Source organism: Brachyhypopomus gauderio, chromosome 6, assembly GCF_052324685.1.
Source record: "Brachyhypopomus gauderio isolate BG-103 chromosome 6, BGAUD_0.2, whole genome shotgun sequence".
Taxonomy (NCBI): Eukaryota; Metazoa; Chordata; class Actinopteri; order Gymnotiformes; family Hypopomidae; genus Brachyhypopomus; species Brachyhypopomus gauderio.
The window spans coordinates 6,797,103-6,818,103 of record NC_135216.1 but is presented as its reverse complement, the minus strand read 5'-3'; the positions used below and the strand labels follow the sequence as shown (position 1 = coordinate 6,818,103).

Sequence of the window (21,001 nt, the reverse complement as noted above, 5' to 3'; positions counted from 1 at the left end):
GTTCTCTAATCCGAAAAACAGATTATGAAGAATATTCACAACAGAACACGCACTATTGAAATTTTGATTCTTTTTCGGAATTATCCAATTGTCCGAAATAAACATGTCCAGCCATTTCATGATGACTGATTGTCCGCTTTATTGTCGTCATGTACGACTACAAGTACAAGAGCAGCAGCAAAAGAACTTTATACGGTTCCCTCAAGGCCCTTTGCCCACTTGCATCACAGATCTGGTTCCAGAAAAGCAAGATTGGGAGGCCAAAATCAGAACCAATTTTTCTGGTTAAGAACCATTTTATGGGGGGGGAGGGGGGGGGGGGACTATGAAACCATTCAAGATTTAAACTCCAGCACCATGCCAGTGGAAAAACACCGTGCACTTAACCCAACCTCATCGGCCTGGTATGTTCCCACCTGACACCACCCTCTCTCCATTTCACATTAGGGTAAAGCAAGCAGGGGCCCGAGATGGTGTAGCACATATGAAGGGAAACCCTTAAAACGAGCAAATCTCCAACTGTTCTGAACAAAATCAAACTGAGCATAACCAGTCCACTTCCTGACTACCACCTGAGCCTGGGGGGGGGCATGTACCACTATACTTGGCCATCAGTGTGAGGTCTGAAGAGACTGTGCCAAAAGAAGCAGTGCCAGACTCCAGGGAGAGAATACCACAGACACCATCCCAGACTCCAGGGAGAGAATACCACAGACATGACTAGACTCTAGAGAACCACTCTCTATGAGCAACACCATCAAACCCCCCTGAAGAAGGCCTAGAATGATGTCCCAGGCTGATGTAACCATGGCAGGTGAGGAAGACTGCCCTCCGAGCTTCTGATCCGTTTCTGCAGATTAAAGGTTGACTGAGCACAGGCCAGCCTTTGCCCCAATAGGATCAGAGAGAGTAATGAGGCTCTGGAGGGGGTTTCAAATGAATGCCGTCTCCACATTAAGCCATTTAACCGCATGCAAGGAGAGTACTGGTCTCCATATCCTTGGAAGATCCCCTCCAAAGCAGAGAATCTGTAATGCCACATCTATGCACAGATCCAAAGGGTTACATTTAGAGACACCTGGATGCTGTCTGCTTCATGTCTACAAAGGGAGTATGGCTAAACTTGTACTTGGATTCTAGGTGAAAGATTCAGTAATAAAAGTATTTGAATACAGTCATACAATACGGAAACAGGAGCCCTGGGACAACTGCAGGAATGCCGTTTCTGGTGTCCCACAAGCTTTACCCTCTAACCAGAGTGATTAATTTGAGGTCAGTTAGATTTATGCCAAAACCACAAACTGGCAAATGGATATCCTTAATTTACCCCCAATAGGAATTGGGGGCAAGATTCACAGAAAACAGTTGAGGAGGTCAGACTTCAGGCAAGAGTATCACCAAGCTGATGTTTGAGTTGAGGTCTTAAAACCCCTAGACAACTTCAAACACACCCTGAGCAGCTGCGGTCAGCGTAAGGGCAAGAGGCTGATGGACAAAAAATGCCGACAACGATCTTACCCAATCACTGCAGCACTAGAACGAGAGTGATCAATTAAGCTCTAGCATGAAGAAATTTTAAAGATGTAAATTCACATCAAGAAAGTTCAAATAAGATATTTGTAAAGGTCAGTGAATTTCCAAACTGAAGCAATCTTTAGGTAAAAAGGTCAAGATGTGAAATGCAGAATTTTAAAATCTGAAAAAATTCGAGATTAAGAAAAAACGAACATTCCACTATTGACCCATCAGACACACTGATTCAAGCAACATCATCTATGAAAAACACTGAAATGTAATAAAGATATCTTTGAAGGACAACTGTAGATGCATGTATTAAATGAGAAAAGACCATATCTCCCAGCATTCATACCTCCATCAGCAGCAAACTCACTACAGTCATTAAACATCAACAGACTAGAATGAATGCAAGAGCAACTTAGTTATTTGCATTTAGTCATTTGGCAGATTGCTCTTATCCATAGTGACTTCTAAAAAAACGAAATAAATAAAAGAAGAAGAATGTGAGGCTAAGTGAAAGTGTGCAGAGAGAATTTATAAACCAATAGATAAGTGTCCCACTTGGCTGAGCGTGGAACGCCCTAACATCAGCCTTCAACGTGACCAGCGCCATCCACACCAAGTGCTCCTTCCAAATGGTCTTTAAATAGCTGGTGACCACTGGGTCTGCAACACTTGGTGGGATGACGGTGTTTCTACACACACACACACACACAGAATTTTCAATATAATATTTGTGTGGGCCCTCAAACTGGGAAGACCGAAAGTTCAACACTTATTAATTAATTTTTATTTAATAAATGGTGCATGTGTTTCAGTGGGAACTTGTGCTTATTTCATCAAAATAACATTTGTGAGGTCTGGCACTTATGTTGGATGAGAACGCCCGACTCCAATCAACATTCCAATTCATCTCTGAGATGTTCAACGGTGTAGAGGTCAGAGCTCCGCGCAGGGCACTGCAGTTCCTCCACACCAAACTCATCAATCCAGTTAGTTAGTGTCTTCCTGGCACCCACCAAACACGGTTTCGTCCATCAGACTGCCAGATGGCGCGATTAGTCACTCCAAGTTGCACGTTTGCGGAGTGTGGTGGCAGCGTGCTTCGACACCACCCCGCCGGACGAGCGGCAGCATGACGCTAGGCTTTTGTGCAGCCGGTTTGCCGTGGAAAGCCATTTGATGGAAATCCTGATGAACGGTTATAGCGCTGACGTTGCTTTTAAAGGCAGTTTAGAACTCTTTAGTGAGTTATGCAACGGAGGAGTTTTACACTCCGCCCTCCAACACTCGGCAGCCGTGCTCTGGGAGTCCGGGTGGTCCATTTGGTGGTGTTCTGAGACACTTCTGTTTCACAACAGCAAAAACAGAGTGACTTCTGGAATTCTATGACGGTGATGCATCAAATATCTCGGCGCTCTTCAGCAAACGTTCGTCTGCTGAGGTTGCACGGCTATGTGCATGGTTTTATACACTTGTTACCAATGGGTGTGGCTAAAACCCCTGAAGTCAATACGGAAGCAGTCCAACTGAAGCAGCCGAGCAGCAGATCCTTTAAGCCATTAAGAATACATCACAAAAAAAAAAGCATGACGGTTTCTGCTAAACTCTAAAAGGGAGCAGCATTCTGTCAGAACACTCTGACCACGCCCACACCATGAACCAAAGAGCAGGCCAAGCAAAGCACACGCTGGAGACGGAGCGCAGGGGAAACGTCTCGGCGAGATGAATGGGAGCACGTTTTGGATGAGTCACTTATGAGAGGTGAGCGATGCCTCAGTCTGCTGCGAAACGGCACCATTTGTGCACCACCAACACCACCACGAACCTAGCAGTCAGTGGGCGTGGCTTGAGCGGAGTGCAGAAAGGTCGCACGCACTTCCCAACACACTCGGCCGGGCCACGACTCCAGCACCGGTGTTTGGGATCTAACAGAAATGGCATTTCTGTTCTGACTTGGAGAGCTAAATGGGAGGATGTGATGATGAAGATTAGAGGAAGAAAGAGCAGAGGCAATAAGCCAGCAGATCACATACTGAGCATATAGAAATGGTTGTACTGTGGAAGGCAAAACAATTGAATCAAATTTAAGCTTTCAATTGTTCCCAAGACATCTTCCCCGCGTGTCTAAACAGGCTTAAAAGCACAAACGCATGCCGTTTTAGAGCGTGGGCAAGTTTTTTTTATGCCAGCCTAAACCTTCTGTGGTAATGACTCTCGACAGAGGAAAAAAAAAAGCTACGAGAGCACCGTTTCACTTGCCGTAGTAACAGTGTAACAATTGTGCCCTTGGAAGGCTAGTTAACTCCCGATCGAAAGGCGTTGCGTTCTCATCACGTCCGCGTGGCCAGGACGACGCTGATCGCCGGTAACGTGTTTTGACGGACGAGATGCGAAACGCGTCTACACCTCAGACGCGTGGACAGCGCCGTGGTGCTGAAGACGCGGCATGAAGGCAATGCGTACAGAAGGGAAGAGCCGGCTCTCTAATACTCGAGAATAAACAAAGAATCGAGATATTGTTGACGAGCACGCGCACACACACACACACGATTAAGTCGCGTGCCCTGTTAACGTATGGTTCATTCAGAGAGCATGAATATGTAAAGCAAAAGGCAGCTGGTGGGATTTTTTTTGCCGAAGATGGCGCCGAGAGCTAACCCGACCCAAAAGGAATACAGCGATGACCGGGCCCGCGCAAAACATACAGAACCAGCCGTGCAATTGTCCCCTACAGCACAAAATACTACCGCATCAACATCACTAAACCTACAGCCGACCTATCAACAAACGCGACAAAACCCACCGAGGCGCTTTGACGCTCGATGAAACGCCAACGCCTATGTTATGTTTAGTCTGGGTATTTTATTCAGGCTTGTGTCAACAATAATATTGACCGCACACGTAAGCAATCATATTGAATTTCAGGGGACAATGATACCTAAAATGTTAGCTGTGCCAACAGCTCTGCGACAGATACAATTTAAAGAGACACAGCCACGCTGAAACCCAACCTTTACCAGGGAGCACGACTGCGGTAGTGTGCAGCTAGCGGTCTTAGTTTAGCTCGAACCCGCGCTTAAGCCCGACACGCCGCATACCTTCATACACAGAATCGTGTGGCTTACTTCAGCATGGATTGCTCTTTCTCCTCTTCTTTCCGCTGTCGATCCATGACCGAGAGGATGATCTTTTTCTCCGCCTCGGTTAAGTGGCTCAGGTCCGGCATCTCTGGCTGGTCCGCCGCGGCAGGAGGAGCGGTCGGGCTGCCCCTCGGTCCGAGTGGAGATGACATCTTTAGTCGGAGGAGCTAGAAAGGGCAACGGATCACGATTTAAAACACACGCGTTGGTTCAGATCGGCATCTCGTCGAGTTAAAGTACAAACGTGACGTTTGGGACGCCACTTTACGGGACATGCAGCTCAGCTCCATAGCGTAACCAAAGAAGGAGCCATCGATCATACACCTGTGCTCCAGAACATTACCGTCGGGTACTGATCCAAACCGACGGCATCGTCAGCAGCAATTTTGCCCTCATTGACAATTTGGCTATTGGTTTTCTGTCATAGGAGATATTAGCTTAACGTCGGGCTACCTGCCCTCCTCCCTAATGTGGAACTGCATGTGTGGTTAGACGAGTAACGATCATAAATATACATGAAGCAGATGACAGCACGAGACAGTAAACGCAAAGACGATGTTCATTTAAAAGCGAGGACTTAATTCTCCAAGCGCGTCTTCACAACGCTCGGAACCGAAGCAACGCGTAACGGTACTCCGGGCGTGCATCCTAGGGTCCGGCGGTCAGAACCTCGCACAAGCCTGTAGATTAGCTGATTATACTGGGAAAACTAAAAGATCAAGTTCTTGCCTTTCAGCCGTTAGTCATGGCGAGCCCAGTCTAACCCATAGCTGGTGTTGAACGCTCCTCCACACCGTCAGAGACGCCGAACCATTGATGTCTCGTGGGTTCTCGCGCTCTCGGTACCTCCGTGCCCCCCCCCCCCCCCCTCCCCTCCTCGACCCTTCCTCCTGTTAATTCTTGGAGATTTCTTGAATGCAGAAAAGGGAGGGGGGTGCGATAAGGGGCGTAAAAGCCCGATAGAATGGGAGGGCGGGGCGACGCTGTTACGTAGGACGAAGATGACCGGCTCCGGTTCCGCAGGGTCGGCGTGTGGCGAGCATGGCGGAAGTAACCGTTACACACTCGTGGACGGAGCCGTTTGATAAAGATCATCTCTGCTTCACAGCAACTGGACCGACACGTGCATGGGTGGTGCTGTGTGTCGCATCTTCTGACGCTTAAACCGACCAGTTGTTGATTAGTGCATCTATAGAATATCTGAGAGTTCTCCAAAACAAAATATTTATATTCATAAGTATAAAAAAAAAAATGAGTCAAGATATTCTCCGGACAACTAGCTTTCGCTTTCTTAAAATGCATTTGCTTCAAAATTTGTTACATCCGAATATTTTTTTATGAACCCACCGGTATAAAAGTTATACATATTGCATTTTAAAAGAGAAATTGTAAATTATAAATTGATTAAATTCCAATATCTTTACATCTGGCTAAAAATCACCCACCCATTATTGTTTACACTGTAAATGGCTTAACCACCGGTATAAATGGGCACCGTCAGAAATAGATGCCCTAAATCAATAGATCAAATAACTGGTGGGTTGCCTTTATGAGGTCGCTATTGTTGGGCTATTAAAGCAATGCCAATGAAAAGAAAAAGAAAAAAAAAAACGTCTGCACCAGGGTGATTATGACTGAAGGTGATTTAGCATCCCAAGTCCCATAGGATATAACATGGATTACAAGGAAAAAAACTTGTAGGAATTTTGTGTATTTATTTTATTGCAAAGGTGATGCGTTTTGTACTATTGTTTGGTTATTGCCAAGTCAAGAATCATATTTTTTATATATCTTCCTCTCAAATATAAATGAGAGAAGGTTTTGCTTATGGACAATACACGTGAAGGTCATTTTTACCACATGGCTTACACCCGAAAAACAATCAATCAAAGTTTATTTATATAGCGCTTTTCACAACACATGTTGTGAAACATAATGCCAACATGCCCTCTGGTGTCCAGTCACCCCTCACCCACCCACTGCTGGTGCACTCCACCCTGCCTGCCCGTTTTAAGGTGGAGGGGGGCTGTGATGGGCGACTAGGGCACCGTCTGGGGCAACCGCCTTAAATGTCACTACAATTCACGATATTAACTGTGAAATCTTAGAGCGGGTGAACGTTCGGTTCAACTGCCCCATGGCAGAAAATACCATGACAGTTGAACTAAACTTTTCACCTTTTACAAAAATAATTAACAAATCAAATGAGTGTGTCTTTAAATAGAGCTCACAAGGCTGCTAGCTCATTCTTCAAATGCTGTAGTCTAGTTACTTTTCCCCAAGCATGAACGGACGACCAAATAGTTCTGTTACTTATTCATATAACAAACCTACAGAAACATGGATGTTGTGCCACTCTGGTGACAAGCCTGTATTAGCTGGAGCACCACCACCTCCACTGTGGACGTTAGTGTAGCTTTAAGATCATCTCCTCCCCGTCCTCACGTCACTCGGTGTGTTTACTGTACATGTTCCTTCTTCAAGATCAGCAGAGCTTCAGAGGAGCTCATGTAACCACACGCTGGAGCTCCACCACGCTGCTTCCGCGATGTCTGTACGAAGAGAATAGTTACTCGGTCGTTGCTTACAACAGGTCGGCAGTAAATGTCGTCTTTATCGTCCTTTGTTTCCCTCCGTTGGCTCTGGCGGGGATAAACGGGTCAAGTATGAGCACGGTTTCACGTCCTCGGTCCGTTTCTCCGGAACCCGGGCCTCCCTCCTCCATCACGGCGAGCCTTGCGCGTCTCTTCAACCACGTCAAGTGTGAACATTTGGCGGCGGGGCTGGGCGGGGGGGTCGTGTCGACCATGGTGCTCCACCCTCTGGATCTGGTCAAAATCCGCTTTGCAGGTAAGGTAGGGGCTGCCGAACCCAACCAGGCCTCCGTCGGCACCGCCAGCGGTTATGTGATAGTGCGGATTACGCTTGTGTTTACGGGGGGGGGGGGGGGGGGGGGGGACAAGGACGTCCACCGAGGACAACACCGTCCCAACTAGCGCTGTACATAACTCCCCCCCTCTCTCTGTCTCTCCCTCCCTCTCTCTAGTCAGCGATGGTCTGAGTTTCAGGCCACAATACACCGGTATGCTGCACTGTCTGAGAAGCATCTGGAAGGTGGAGGGGGTTAGAGGACTGTACCAGGGTGTCACCCCCAACATCTGGGGCGCGGGGGCATCGTGGGGTCTCTACTTTCTCTTGTGAGTACCTCCAGTCTTCCGGGGGGGGGGGGGGGGGGGGGGGGGGTGTTTACTTCCAGAAAAGGGGGCGGGCTCAGAGCTATTCGGTTTCCGCAGACATTCGCCTTGAACAACAAGAGTAACATTCCGTGTAACAGGGGTTTAATCTTCTGAATGTGTCCAAGGATATCTCGCGATCGCCAAGATTAATTGTATCCGCAGTCCATTAGAGACCTCAAACGACTGTCAAGCACCAAAGGGTTCCAAAAAATAATGTAAATAAACACAAACAACCGAGCAGAAAACTAGCATTTGAAATGAACAGGAGACATTCAATACATTACGTCCAAAATGGTTTCATATTGTTGTCTATACAGAATTAAGGTAAACGTGTTGAGATGAATTTACCTCAAATTTATTCTCATCAGGCTAGTATCAAGAATCTTAAGATTCATACTAATTTAGGGTTTTTTTATCCTTTTATATTTCATACCATAAATCCAACCTACAATACCAACCAATCATCTACAACCTTTAACAAGTTTGTGCATATTTGTAATTCATTTAGCCCGTGAAGTATAGGATTATAATATTTCTATACACATTTGCTGCACAGAAAGGTTTAGAGTGTGCATGGAGTAATCTGTGAAGAGAACGATACTTTAACAGGCCTGGGTACCAGCATGCTTGCCTTTTCTACCCCCAAAAACAAAGTGAAACAAATGGAGTTGAGAGGCATAAAAAGACTGTACATATGCTTTATGTGAAGTGTGTGTGTCCTCTCCTGCAGTTATAATGCTATTAAAGCCTACATCCAGGAGAGCAGACAGAGCGAGCTGAGTGCGGCCGAACACCTGGTGTCTGCTGCAGAGGCAGGTTAGTGGCTGGCCGGACCCACCACTCACACAATTACAACTCACCAGTACACTTACACGTTCAACTGGACAGTCCAGGAACACGAGTGAGAGAGATTGTTCCTCTATAACAAATCATTGCTATTAGAAAAAAAAGGGGGTGTGGTGACTCACGATGTAAAAAATTGATGACACCTTTCACACCCCAGCCAAATAGTAATATGTATAGATTAAATAAGAATAAGACTTTCATAGACCACGTGTTACTCTAAATCAATGACTGGCAGTGCTGGTAGAGCATGGACGTAGTTTTGATTTCATAAGTGGGGGGGACACAACCTGGGGTGGCGAACTGTTGAGCGGGGGGGGGGGGGGGGGGGGGGGGGGTTGAATGAAAATTGTTGAGCGCTGTGAACAAAAATTGTTGAGCGGGGGGGGGGGGGGGGGAGCTCGGAGCTGCATGATCCTAGTGCTAGATTTGTCGCTATTTGGATATTGTTTTTTTAACCGTTAAAAAGTGGGGGGGACATGACTTCGTCGCTACTTAAATATTTGGTTTTAACTGTAAAAACTGGGGGGGACCAAAACCGGCTTTTGAAAAAGTGGGGGGGACATGTCCCCCCCGTCCCCCCCCCAAAACTACGTCCGTGTGGTAGAGCTACATCTGTAAAGTTTACCCAGAAATGAAAAAGGGTTTGCAACTTCATTCAGCAACTCCCAGTCCAGATCCTGGGCCCCCCTCAAACCACCTAAAAAAACCATTAAGAATCCATTCATCAGTGGATCAGGTGTGCTGCTACACAGAAACCATGGGGGGGGGGGGGGGGGGGGGGTGTACAGCGTCTGGAAACTTCTGGACTGGAAACCATGGACCGACAGCCAGACGCCCACTGTGCTAAGAGGCATCAGACTTCACCCTCATTGGAGGATTTTTTTTAATGCACCACAGGCCTGGAACAGTGAGACTTGGGGGCCCCCTGTGCAGGTTTAGCACGGTGTCACTGGGGTTTGTGGTTACACACTAACGGTATCAGCTGGTGTAAAGGTACCCTTGTGTTGGACTGCCTGTTCCCTGTTCCCCTGCGTTTCTAGGCATTCTGACGCTTTGCCTTACCAACCCGGTCTGGGTGACCAAGACCCGACTGGTGTTGCAGTACAGTGCAGAGCCGGACGGGAAGCGGTACAAAGGAATGCTGGACGCCCTCGTGAAAATATACCGTCACGAGGGTATCCCAGGATTATACAGGGTACATCTACAGACCTCAAACTAACCTCCTCTACTCACTTTCTCTCTCTTCCGCTTGTGTGTGTACCTGTAGACAACGGGTTCATAAATTAAATAAGACTCAAGACTGCTATCAGGTAGTGCTGGTGGGGTTAAATCTTTTACGCGGTCAGTCTGCATTTCCTCTGCCATACCACTAGAGGGCTTCACTGTATTGCGCTCTCGCATTTGACGCTGCATAAGACTTAACAGCTTCTGCTGGGTTTGAAGGTCTTGCTAGCTCTACGACATGTACAGATGAGATAGCTTAAACCTACTAAAATTAGCGAGCCTTTTTACAGATAACCTGCTATATAACTGCATAGAGTCGTGGCCATTTTGAGAGAGGCACATTTCATCGTTTGTATGTGCACGCACGTGTGTGCAGCTCAACCCGTGTGTTGTGACCACAGGGCTTCGTGCCAGGGCTGGTGGGCACGTCCCATGCCGCCCTGCAGTTCATGACATACGAAGGTCTGAAGAGGGAACAGAACAGGTATAAGGAGATGCCTGCAGATGCGCTGCTGGTGAGGAAATTAACACGGACCTCAACCCCGAAAATCTGCGTGTGCCGCGACCAGCTTCTGAAAAGCTGTCGTGGGCAGAACCCGTGCATAACCATTACTGCAGAACCAGTACAGAACCATTACTGCAGAACCCGTGCAGTGCGCGTGATGGATAGACAGCGCGAGGGTTCATCCCTTTTCTTCAGTTTATTGTGGGCGGGATTTGGGCATTTTGTCTCAAAATTAAGAGTGCCCTTAAATTAGCCTTTTAAAAGTTATATGCTGCTGTATAAAACGTAAGTTACACAAAAGGACACATACCATTTGGTTTATAAGAAACGGAAAAAAAAAAAAAAAAAAAACCACATTGGTCACGCACCACTAGTCCTTCGGCTTCACCACGCGCGAGGCATTTTAGTTAATTGGCTGTACCAAAAACTTCACAACGAATATATATATATATATATATGTGTGTGTGTGTGTGTAACTTGTACATTGATAGTGCAGTTTAAAAGTGTATGATGACCGAAAACCTACGAAAGTTTGTGGCATTTTAAGACATGTGCCCCAATTTGTCAAGCTTGCCAAGTCAATTGCAATCATCTAGTGTTTCAAAACGAGAACACGACTTTAATAAGGCATATATGCACACCAAAGACCCAACTATAACGTACATTTGGTATTAAGCGTGTAGCTTTTGGGTTAAATGTAATTGTAAGCCTTTTGGCCTAAATTCCAAGTAAATTCATTCATTCATTCATTTGTACGACCACTTAAACAAGTGTCTTACCTGCGGCCAAATCACGAACAAGTCAACAGACGAACTCAAGCTTCGATTGATCGTCTTAAGAGCAATAACGAGGCTTCATAAAGTAACCACAGCGCCTCCCTCTGGTAGACCGCCAGTTCCCACATTCTTAAAATACCCCTTTGAAAAAATACAAAAATACGCCGCTTGCTTTCGTAAGGTTCCAGTAGGCTACTGTCCCTGTGTCATTCAATCCTACGTCTGCATTTACCACTGTCTAGCAACACTGCATGTTATTGTTTTGCAGGCCACAAAGTATTTAATAGTTGCTGAATGTAAACTGAACTGTTTCTCGAACCCATCTCATGTCTGTCTTTCTCCATCTCCCCCACCATTTCCTCTTCAGTCCCCACTGGAATACATCTCCATGGCAGCCATATCCAAAATATTTGCCGTGGCAGCGACCTACCCGTACCAGGTGGTGCGAGCCCGCCTTCAGGACCAGCACAACAGCTACGGGGGAATAGTAGACGTGATCAGGAGGACGTGGAGGTACTCAGTCTGGCTACACTGAAACGGCTTTCACACCACAGCGTGCTCTGTTTATCCAGAGAACATCACACACACCCAGCTGGAGATTCATGGTCTTCATGCTCTGCTTAACGTTTACAGACTAATCAAACGGGGACAACAAACCTAAGGCCAGAAGCCTTGTATAAATGTTTTTTTTTGTTTTTTATATTGATGGTGTTTTACAAATAAGCTAATGTCCATGAAAAAACAGCACATTCGAAAGCCTCGTTATAATGATTTCAGCCGATTTTTAGCCAAGTACAGTTTACGGAGTGTCTCTTGCTGTGTGGTCTGTGTGCAGGAATGAGGGTGTGGAGGGCTTTTATAAAGGCATGGTGCCCAACCTGGTGCGTGTCATCCCAGCCTGCTGCATCACCTTCCTGGTCTATGAGAACGTCTCGCGTCTGCTCCTGGGACAATACTACTGATTTATGCGCACATCGACACAGCTAAGGACCAACCAACGCACAAGCCAAAGCACGTATGACGAACGTGCACACATCAAGGGGGAGTCAGGGAGAGGGCACCACCAGTGCCTCTGCAGACTACTTACAGTAAGGTCCATGCCCCCTCCTGGGGAAGGTGGTGCTTGCAACTGATTAGGTGACTGTTACTTCATGGGAGGTCTGACCACAGCGTCAACGCAGTCGGAGAGGAGGAACGAGTTTCAGTGTTTTCCTGCGGACTTGTGGATTTTAAATCGCACAAAGAATATAACGTGTAACATGAAATGATCAGAATGTATAAAAGACTGATGTAAAGCCATAGTGTGTATTATGAAGCCTCTGCAGTTATCTTAGTTTATGAAATGAGTGTCCTAGCCTGTGACCACTGATGTCACACCGTTTGACTTTTTGCATAATGTGTAGACTAGACTGAGGGGGCACTATAGCATTTGGAGATGAGTGTGGTATCTGTGAGAACTGGGGCAAAGTGCAAGGGGCTGAACCTTCTGAGGCCCCTTGGAGGACATGACCTGAGTGAAATTCCACTCTGAAACTGGAGCTGAAGCGGACTTTACTGGGTATGTTCAGTAGAACCGTGCGAAGGCAGCAAGACAGATGACCAGATACCAGACCAGGGAAGAAAGATACTGAGAAAGAACTACAACATCTCAGGATTACATACGAGGAAACGAAGAATATGTTTTGAAGCAGGTCAAAAGTTTAACATACAAATTGTGCTGGGAAGAGAAATACCTCTCTACCTGTCCATATTTTTACGTGTGTGTGGCAGACAATGTTAGCCAAGCCCCACAGAGCACTGTACATGTTCACGAGCTGCTTACCAGAGACACATGGTCTTTAAATACACCCTGCTAATCCAGTGTGTATTTCAGTGTCATGGTTTATGTGTAGCAGTGTGCAAATCATATTGGTTATAGTCAAAGTGAAACATAATCGTGTCTCGAACAATGCAATTTGACTCAGGAGAGCTGGAAAATCTACATGTAATTTTACAGAATTAATAAAAGAGTAAGACATGATTTCTGCTGTGATTTTTTCTGACTTCACAGAAAATGCGCAAAGTTGATAGCTGTGCTGTAGAACTGGTAAGCAGTGTTTGTTTACAATGGACTTGGGATTGGCAGATTTGGTCTGAGCGTTCTGCTCTGATCTGGTCATCCCTTAAAAAAGGCAGTAGCACAAAAATAGCACAAGATTATCATTGCAATATACATTTTTCACTAATAATTTTTTTGTAATAAAATACAAAAAAATTCCAACCAATTTTCTTCAATAACTTGGTTTATTCTTTATTCTTGCTGTATTTATTAGTAAAAATTTGTAAATGCTTTAATGATCAAAGGATTCTAACAGCACCCTGTTTTAGGAGTGTATATATTGCATATATAGGGCATTTTATAAATTGTGTAAAATGCATAAGTGACCAACTGGTGTTAAATATGAAACTCTGAGCACTGAGACTGATGCAACTGTCAGTTGTGCTAATGTGTTTTAAGTGTGTCTGCCTATGTGTGTGTGTGTGTGCGTGTGTGTGTGGCTTTAAGAGTTGCCATGTATTCTGCCGCGTGTCTGTATGACACTGAACCGCACAACAGCTGGAAAACCACTTCAATAGAGTCCCACACTGATCCAGACGTACCTGGCATTAGTCACACAGGGTAGTGCCCATTCACCAGTACACACTTCTGTATGATCCCATTCACCAGTACACACTTCTGTATGATCCCATTCTCCAGTACACACTTCTGTATGATCCCATTCACCAGTACACACTTCTGTATGATCCCATTCACCAGTACACACTTCTGTATGATCCCATTCACCAGTACACACTTCTGTATGATCCCATTCACCAGTACACACTTCTGTATGATCCCATTCACCAGCGAAAAGTATCAGACACCAGTTGGAAAAATTGTAGCTGATTTTAATAAGATGAACATATAAATATAACACACAAGGCAATTGCCCTTATTTAAAATGAAGCATTGGGTAATCAGCAGTGTTAATAAAGTCACAACCTTACCAACAACAGTTCATTGAAAGACATAATGGTATTGGTATATAAAACATGGTATATAAAACAACAGTTCATTGAAAGACATAATGGTATTGGTATATAAAACATGGTATATAAAACATTGGTATATATAAACATGTATAAACATGGCAGTATTTAAATACATAATGGTATCGGGATGACAGTATTTAACTTGGAAAAACAAACTGAAGTTTCACTCAGGCACTAGAAGGAGGCCATTGTACAGTAGTGGTGACCTTTTGCATTGAACTCTGCACATCGTAAATGTGAGGACTTGAATCGGAGTGTTCTGACTGAAGAACTGTGTTTCTCGCTCTGCCTGGTGTTGCCACAGAAACCATAGCAACGGTGGTGCAGAGGCCAATCAGATGGCGATGCTCATTTGGGAAGCTCTTCGATGATCACCCTGGATACGGAGTTCCAGCCGGTGGAGGCGTCGCCCCGTGGGTAGTCTGCACAGGTGCCCACCCAGATGCCCACGTCCAGCAGGCCGGCAGGGATACCCTCACACAGACCCTCCACTGCAGGGACAAGCACAGGGGGATCAGAGCCAAACTCACACACCTTTCTTAAGTGTGTGTGGCTTGTGTATTTGTCTGTATTTTGTGTAATTTGTGTGTTAACGGGCCGCCCAATGGAGGATGGGTTCCCTTTTGAGTCTTGGTTCTCCCGAGGTTTCTTCCTATTCCCCACCATCATAGGGAGTTTTTCCTCGCCACTGTCGCCTTTGGCTTGCTCATTAGGGTTCTGGACCCATAGTATTGTTAACCTTTTAAATCCTGTAAAGCGCTTTGTGACAACATGTGTTGTGAAAAGCGCTATACAAATAAACTTTGATTTGATTTGATTTGATTTAAGTGATGGGACCCTCACTGGTGAAACTCTAAACCAAACCTGATACAAAAATACCATCTTGCAGGATTGTGCTAGGTGCCTGTTCAATTAATAAACTGAGCTGAATTCACAGAACCCCTGTAGCTGCCGGTGGATTGGACTTTCCAAAGGCATGCTGAAATCCCCACCCTCATCCCTCTACTACACCTTTATCCTGCTGAAATCACCACCCTCATCTTTCTACTACACCTTTATCCTGCTGAAATCACCACCCTCATCTTTCTACTACACCTTTATCCTGCTGAAATCACCACCCTCATCTTTCTACTACACCTTTATCCTGCTGAAATCACCACCCTCATCTCTCTACTACACCTTTATCCTGCTGAAATCACCACCCTCATCCCTCTACTACACCTTTATCCTGCTGAAATCACCACCCTCATCTCTCTACTACACCTTTATCCTGCTGAAATCACCACCCTCATCTTTCTACTACACCTTTATCCTGTGCACTAATTGGAATGCTTTGAAATGGTTGGGCTCTGGTGCACATGGTCATGTGTTTGCCGTGCCGTAGTCTCTCATTTGCGTGGTGCTGTGAGGATCTCCGCAGTGGGCTAATTGTGCAGGGTGTGATGAGATGAGATGCAGTGAAGAAGCAAGGAGAACACAGAAATATCTCTGGTGTCTCTGTAATTACAGCCTGCGCAAAACCTCTCTGTCTGCAACTCTGCAACAGATGTGCAAAACACACCTCACCTCGGGTTTTCCACCCTTAACACCGGCAGATTTTGATGTATGTCAGGTTATCGTGCTTATGATATTACTTTTTTAGATTTTCAACTTTGCTAAGAGATATTTTAGGATGGGTTTTTAGACAATTTCAGCAATTTGCTCTTTAGATTGATCTGATAAAATAAACACTCTGAAATGTGTCTGAGGCTGAGCAGTGTCAAATACATCAGCTGTATAATGCACCTTGTTCTGCAATGAGGTTTTTCTGGACTCTGTAAGGCTGCAAACAGATTGATGCATATATCAAATTGCAGGCTACACACAGTGGACCGCACTGCCATAAATAGAACTCCAATGGCCACATCTATCTCTGAATCTCAAAATTGCAGACTTCATACCTCACAGATAAAGCCCATGATTTATATGGCTGAGGGGAACACAGTGCATGAATCTGTGTGGGAATCTGTGGGTGCTCATGGTGAAGTTGAAACCAGAGCTGCGACTGCCTTTCCTCACCTCTCACCCCTGACCTCTCACCCCTGACCTCTCACCCCTCACCCCTGCTCTCTTTTCAAACTACCAGTCAGATCCATTTTAAACCTCTTATGTCAAATTTAACATGACTAAAAGAATCAACAAAAACACGCACAGCAGAACTATAACTGGCCCTATGTTGGCCAATAGGTCTTTTCCTTTCCATATTTCCTAAAACATCATTTGTGAATGGAAACCACACCTACGCTTCATGTTTAGTGGATTGAGGAGGACTGTTGCGCAATTGTTGAAGGGCAAAGGACTCTGATCCCTTGGTGTGGAGTTTGGGCTGCAGGAGAGGTCACCCGGAGGTCACAAGGTCACGATGAGGAACGACGGCGTGAGGTCCGAATGCGTTAGCTTTCACAGGGGAGTTTCATACCTGGTCCTGCAGGTTTTGTTCTCTATGGGTGTGCTGCTCTTTGATCGATGTAACTGACAGTTCATTTATGAATCAGAGGTGTGAATGCAGCTCTGATGGCTCTTTGATCTGTTGGTTCTGACTGACTCTAAGCTTCAGTTCCACGCTCTCGACAAAAGTAAAAAAATATATACTGTCCTTTGTATTATGAGCTGAATAGATAAAAATGCAAGTGTGTCCCTTAATAGCAGACTCTTACCTAAACCAATGAACTGAATTAAGTAAATGCAAAGACGTGGTGGGTGAATTTGTACTTTCAGAGACTGCTTGTTTACAAACGTAGACCTGCACTTAGAACTCACTGCACTCAATCCCTGCAGATGGCAAAAAAATGCAATCATATCTGGTGAAATTCTCATGTGAACTGATTGTGATGTAGTAACATGGTACATAAAGAGCACTGAATTAAAATTACAGTTGTAACCTCAGTGTTTTTTTATTGGGGGAGGGGGAATTGTTTTTTGTTTGTTTTTCCCATGTTGATGACCCTGAAACCACCAACGAGTTTTACCTGTGGACGTCCTGTGGATGTTGATGGTGGAGTTGAGCTCAGGGCTGCCCTGGTCCAGGTAGATGATGGCCTCCACAGGTAGAGGACCCGTGCACTCCGCCCCGTTGAAGGTGAAGTACCATCGTTGACAGCAGGCCGTCTTGCACTTCAGCCTGAGCGACCCGACGAAGAGCACTCGCAGAGCGCTGTCCGTGCGAAGCTTGGTGAACGTGCACTCCTGCAAAACACGGCACACACAGCCCTCATTCAGAGCTCACGCTCACGACACACACACTGCACTCCCGCCCTGGCTTTTTCACGATGGGAGATGGGGTGGGGTGGGGGGGGGGGGGGGGGGGTGTGCAAGGGCTGCTGTGTTTCATCTCTGAACCTCAGCAAGTGTTTGGGGAAGCGATATCTAATTAAGTTACTGCAGTCATGTCCTCACAGTGCAGCGCTGGGAGGCTCTCTGCTTCTGAACCGCTGCTTCCTGTAAAAATGGACATTTGTTCAGAGGACAGGAGTGGTAAGCTTACCGCGATCTTTCCCAGGTCGATGCCGTAGTTCAGAGAGCTCCAGGCACACTGCTTGTAATTGGGTCTCCAGGGCTCCTCAAACCTCTCAGTCACACACTCTCCTTTCTCCCCCTTCATTCCATCCCGGCCGGGAATCCCCGGAGTGCCGGGAATGCCGTTAATCCCTGGATTACCATCCCTGCCCTGCATACCAGTGGGACCCTGTATACATGTGTTGTACTGGTGATAAGGACAATATGTAGATAAAGAAAATAAAAATGAAGAGAAAAGAGAAAAAAGGGTTATTTAAAAACTGTACAATAATAGCACGGATTTCCAACATGTAATGCTTAAGCACAGGAATGATTCATTGATTGAATGAGCAAAATTTTCCTTGTCAGCCTCAGCAGCAGTGAGTCACTCTGATGTGGGTCTGTGGACAGGAGTGTACCATGACACTGCTCTTGGATATTAACACATTTGTACAGAGATGGTGGAAAATGTGGCCACGAAAGAGCCGTGGCCTCTCACGTCCTTCCTTACAGTACAGTCCACCAGACAGCAAGCTCTCCAAGAACCATCATGTTAATGGTGGGTGGGGTGGGGGTGGGGTTCTGTCTGTTGGGAATTCTCTTAATTTTTGCACTTTTCATTTTATTTTGCTGTTTCCAAAGTCATTAAAAATGTGAGCATGAAAACAACATGTTAAGAGTCACCGAGGGAACACCAGAAAGGGCAGGAACCTGTGCAGACAAAATAGCTGATTTTACATTTTCTTTTGGTACAAGAGAAATGGAAAAGACTGTAATAGAGAGCCATCTGGCCACTGTGCCCAAGGGCTGAAAGTCATTCCCAAGGGCTGAAAGTCATTCACAGTCATTTCCTTTACCAGTTGAACAAGGCAACCAGATCCATGATGTGTCTGCTGAAGTCGTTGAGGGATACGCTGCTACTCAGCTCCTGAACAACGGTTGGAACCAGAAACTTGTGGAAAGACATCACACAAACCTTAACCAAACCTCTTATTAAAAATACCAGAAACAAGACTTCACATAATAAATCCCGCGGTGAAAGACGCTTTTTCACTTAGCTCAGTTCTGCATGCTGCAACTTTCATCTTCCATCATCTCATCAGCGCCATTGAAACCCCCTTCAAACATTCCTGTGGGCCATCTCATACACAGTGATCTCACACACAGCGATCTCCCACAGAATGGATGTAATCGCGCAGAAATGGGTGGTGGTCAGCGCACCGCACAAAAACACATTACCAACCCCAACCAAGCGTCTTGCTCAGGAGTTTCATTTGACCATCTTAAGAAAAACAGCAGATTTTCACTGCGGCTACAGAAAGGGCGATCAGACAAAACAACATCAACGTGACGAATGATACAAGAGTGTAGTGGACAGTTTGGTCCAAAAGGAACTGTGCAGTCTGCCATGTCCAGGTGAGGGGTCAGTTTACATCGACGTGCCGAATGCCTGGAGAAAGAGGAGCTTTTCTTCTGAACGGACTTTAAGTTCACCACTGTACAGAGGATAATAACAGCTGTGGTAATAAACGTTGGCGCAGCAATACCTTGTTAATCAATATGAGTAATGTTATCATTTCATGATACCACGAAGATGAAATGGTGTTAGATGAAATGGAACTTGTACCCAGTAAACCTTGGAAATGCCTGGATGCCATCATCCTCTAGTAATACTGCCATGAGCCATTAGAGGGCGTTGGTGAGCACTAAGGACAATGTGGTTTTACATGCGATGGAATGGGTGGAACACAAAACTCCGGTTCTCCGCAGGACCCAAGACCAACTCTCCACAGGATGAAAGAATGTAGATTTCGCATGTAATCTACAGCTGTCTCGAGAAATACTAACCACAATTCGCGAGGCAGATCGTCCGCGAAAAGCTTTACGTGCCAAGCATAATACACAGAATAGTCAGAATGTGGAAATTAATTTCCTACTCTAAACACAGATCACTAAGATGAAATAATTCGTTTAAAGAAATCTCTCAGAAAACTTCCATTTGAGTAGGTTACAACCTATTCGTTATAGGTTCGGACCACTGTATTAAACAAGTAGAATTATTTTGAAGAACAAATTAAATAAGTTACATTACAAATTAAAAGTTACGATACTTAATTTTTAAGAATACTAATAAAATACTTTTTTTATTATTATTATAGGCTACTTAAAAGTATTTTTATATCTTCATAGCTGGTGGTAATATATAACTGAACACACTTCAGACGTTGGTTGATTATTTAGTTTCTGGTCCGCTTTTCTTGCAATGACATTCGACTCTTTTGTTTAGAGTCCAAAAAATTCTGGAAAGAGAGTCAAGACGGTTTCTCACCTTCTCCAAGAAGTTAGCGTCTCTCTGTCGAGCTGTTCTGTCTTTCGCTTTTTCGCTCACACAGAGAGGTAGAATCACAGAGAAGCAGATGAGAAAGAGAGCGCCCATTTTAGCCCAGTTCGAGACACTGAGGTCCACTGTGCGCGCGCCTGGTCGCACGCGGCGTTCACAGGGCGGACAGGATGTGCGGTACCGAGGTACTTTTCTACTGGTCCATATGAGCGTCCGACAGAAAGCAGCTACAGCAAAATGAAAACAGGAAAGTTAGGACTTTGTAACCGCGAAGCTCTGGTTTCACACATTCACAACAATATAATCCAACTGTTTGGTAAATAAAAACATCCCACGCAGTTATGAGATGGCAAGTTTCATCAGCGTTTCAGAACAAATTGTCACGGAGGTCTAACTACTGAAGCTGCCTCTTTCAGACAGCTGCCATGTGGTTTCTTTGGTGCTGGGTAAGTCCTGACTCGAATCTGAATGACTTCTACAATCTACTGGGTTTTCCCATTTTTTGCAATCATCTATTTCAAAGAATGGGAATGATGTGATTTTATAGGCTGTTGGTCTGTATGGTTTGTCCCTCTAGAGTTGTTATCCCTCACTTTCAAAAACAGTTATGCTATCTGGTTACAGTTTTTTGCATTTGCTAAGACACAATTTCTGAAACTATACACACAACAGGCAAAACATCTCACACTTTTGGAAAAAGCACACACTTCAACCAAAACTCTTGCCAAAACCATATTTTTGCATCTAAACGCTACACACAAATATCAGATAATTAGCCTTTCTTATATGTGACTACACACTTATGT

General features: G+C 45.3%; 3 protein-coding genes across 5 annotated transcripts in view; 1 reads left to right on the top strand and 2 right to left on the bottom strand.

The window, feature by feature from the left end:
• Positions 1 to 11,287, bottom strand: part of rims2b (regulating synaptic membrane exocytosis 2b) — a 104,499-nt gene extending 93,212 nt beyond the window's left edge. The window contains exons 1-2 of one of the 2 annotated variants that reach the window (XM_077008358.1): positions 11,252 to 11,287; positions 4,647 to 4,828 (exon numbers count right to left, since the gene is read on the bottom strand). In XM_077008358.1, coding sequence (XP_076864473.1) covers positions 4,647 to 4,813 — 167 coding nt within the window. In that variant the 5' untranslated portion in view covers positions 4,814 to 4,828; positions 11,252 to 11,287. Of the gene's footprint in view, positions 1 to 4,646; positions 4,829 to 5,390; positions 5,525 to 11,251 lie in introns of those variants that run through there. The other variant, XM_077008359.1, reaches the window with a different exon arrangement.
• On the top strand, positions 6,741 to 13,268 carry slc25a32a (solute carrier family 25 member 32a). Of its 2 annotated transcripts, XM_077008366.1 has the most exons (7): positions 6,768 to 7,511; positions 7,708 to 7,858; positions 8,628 to 8,713; positions 9,784 to 9,938; positions 10,369 to 10,482; positions 11,616 to 11,761; positions 12,084 to 13,268. In XM_077008366.1, exons 1-7 carry the CDS (start codon positions 7,130 to 7,132, stop codon positions 12,208 to 12,210), a joined length of 1,161 nt encoding a protein of 386 aa, XP_076864481.1. In that variant the 5' UTR covers positions 6,768 to 7,129; the 3' UTR covers positions 12,211 to 13,268. The 2 variants fall into 2 exon arrangements, with proteins under 2 accessions (XP_076864482.1, XP_076864481.1); XM_077008367.1 differs by lacking the exon at positions 10,369 to 10,482 and having other exon boundaries at positions 6,741 to 7,511.
• An 887-nt stretch (positions 13,269 to 14,155) lies between these two features.
• Positions 14,156 to 20,628, bottom strand: cthrc1a (collagen triple helix repeat containing 1a). The gene is made up of 4 exons (XM_077008357.1): positions 20,184 to 20,628; positions 17,844 to 18,062; positions 17,329 to 17,545; positions 14,156 to 14,811 (listed from the first exon to the last, which is right to left on the bottom strand). Exons 1-4 carry the CDS (start codon positions 20,289 to 20,291, stop codon positions 14,669 to 14,671), a joined length of 687 nt encoding a protein of 228 aa, XP_076864472.1. The 5' UTR covers positions 20,292 to 20,628; the 3' UTR covers positions 14,156 to 14,668.
• Between the last annotated feature and the right edge of the window lie 373 nt (positions 20,629 to 21,001).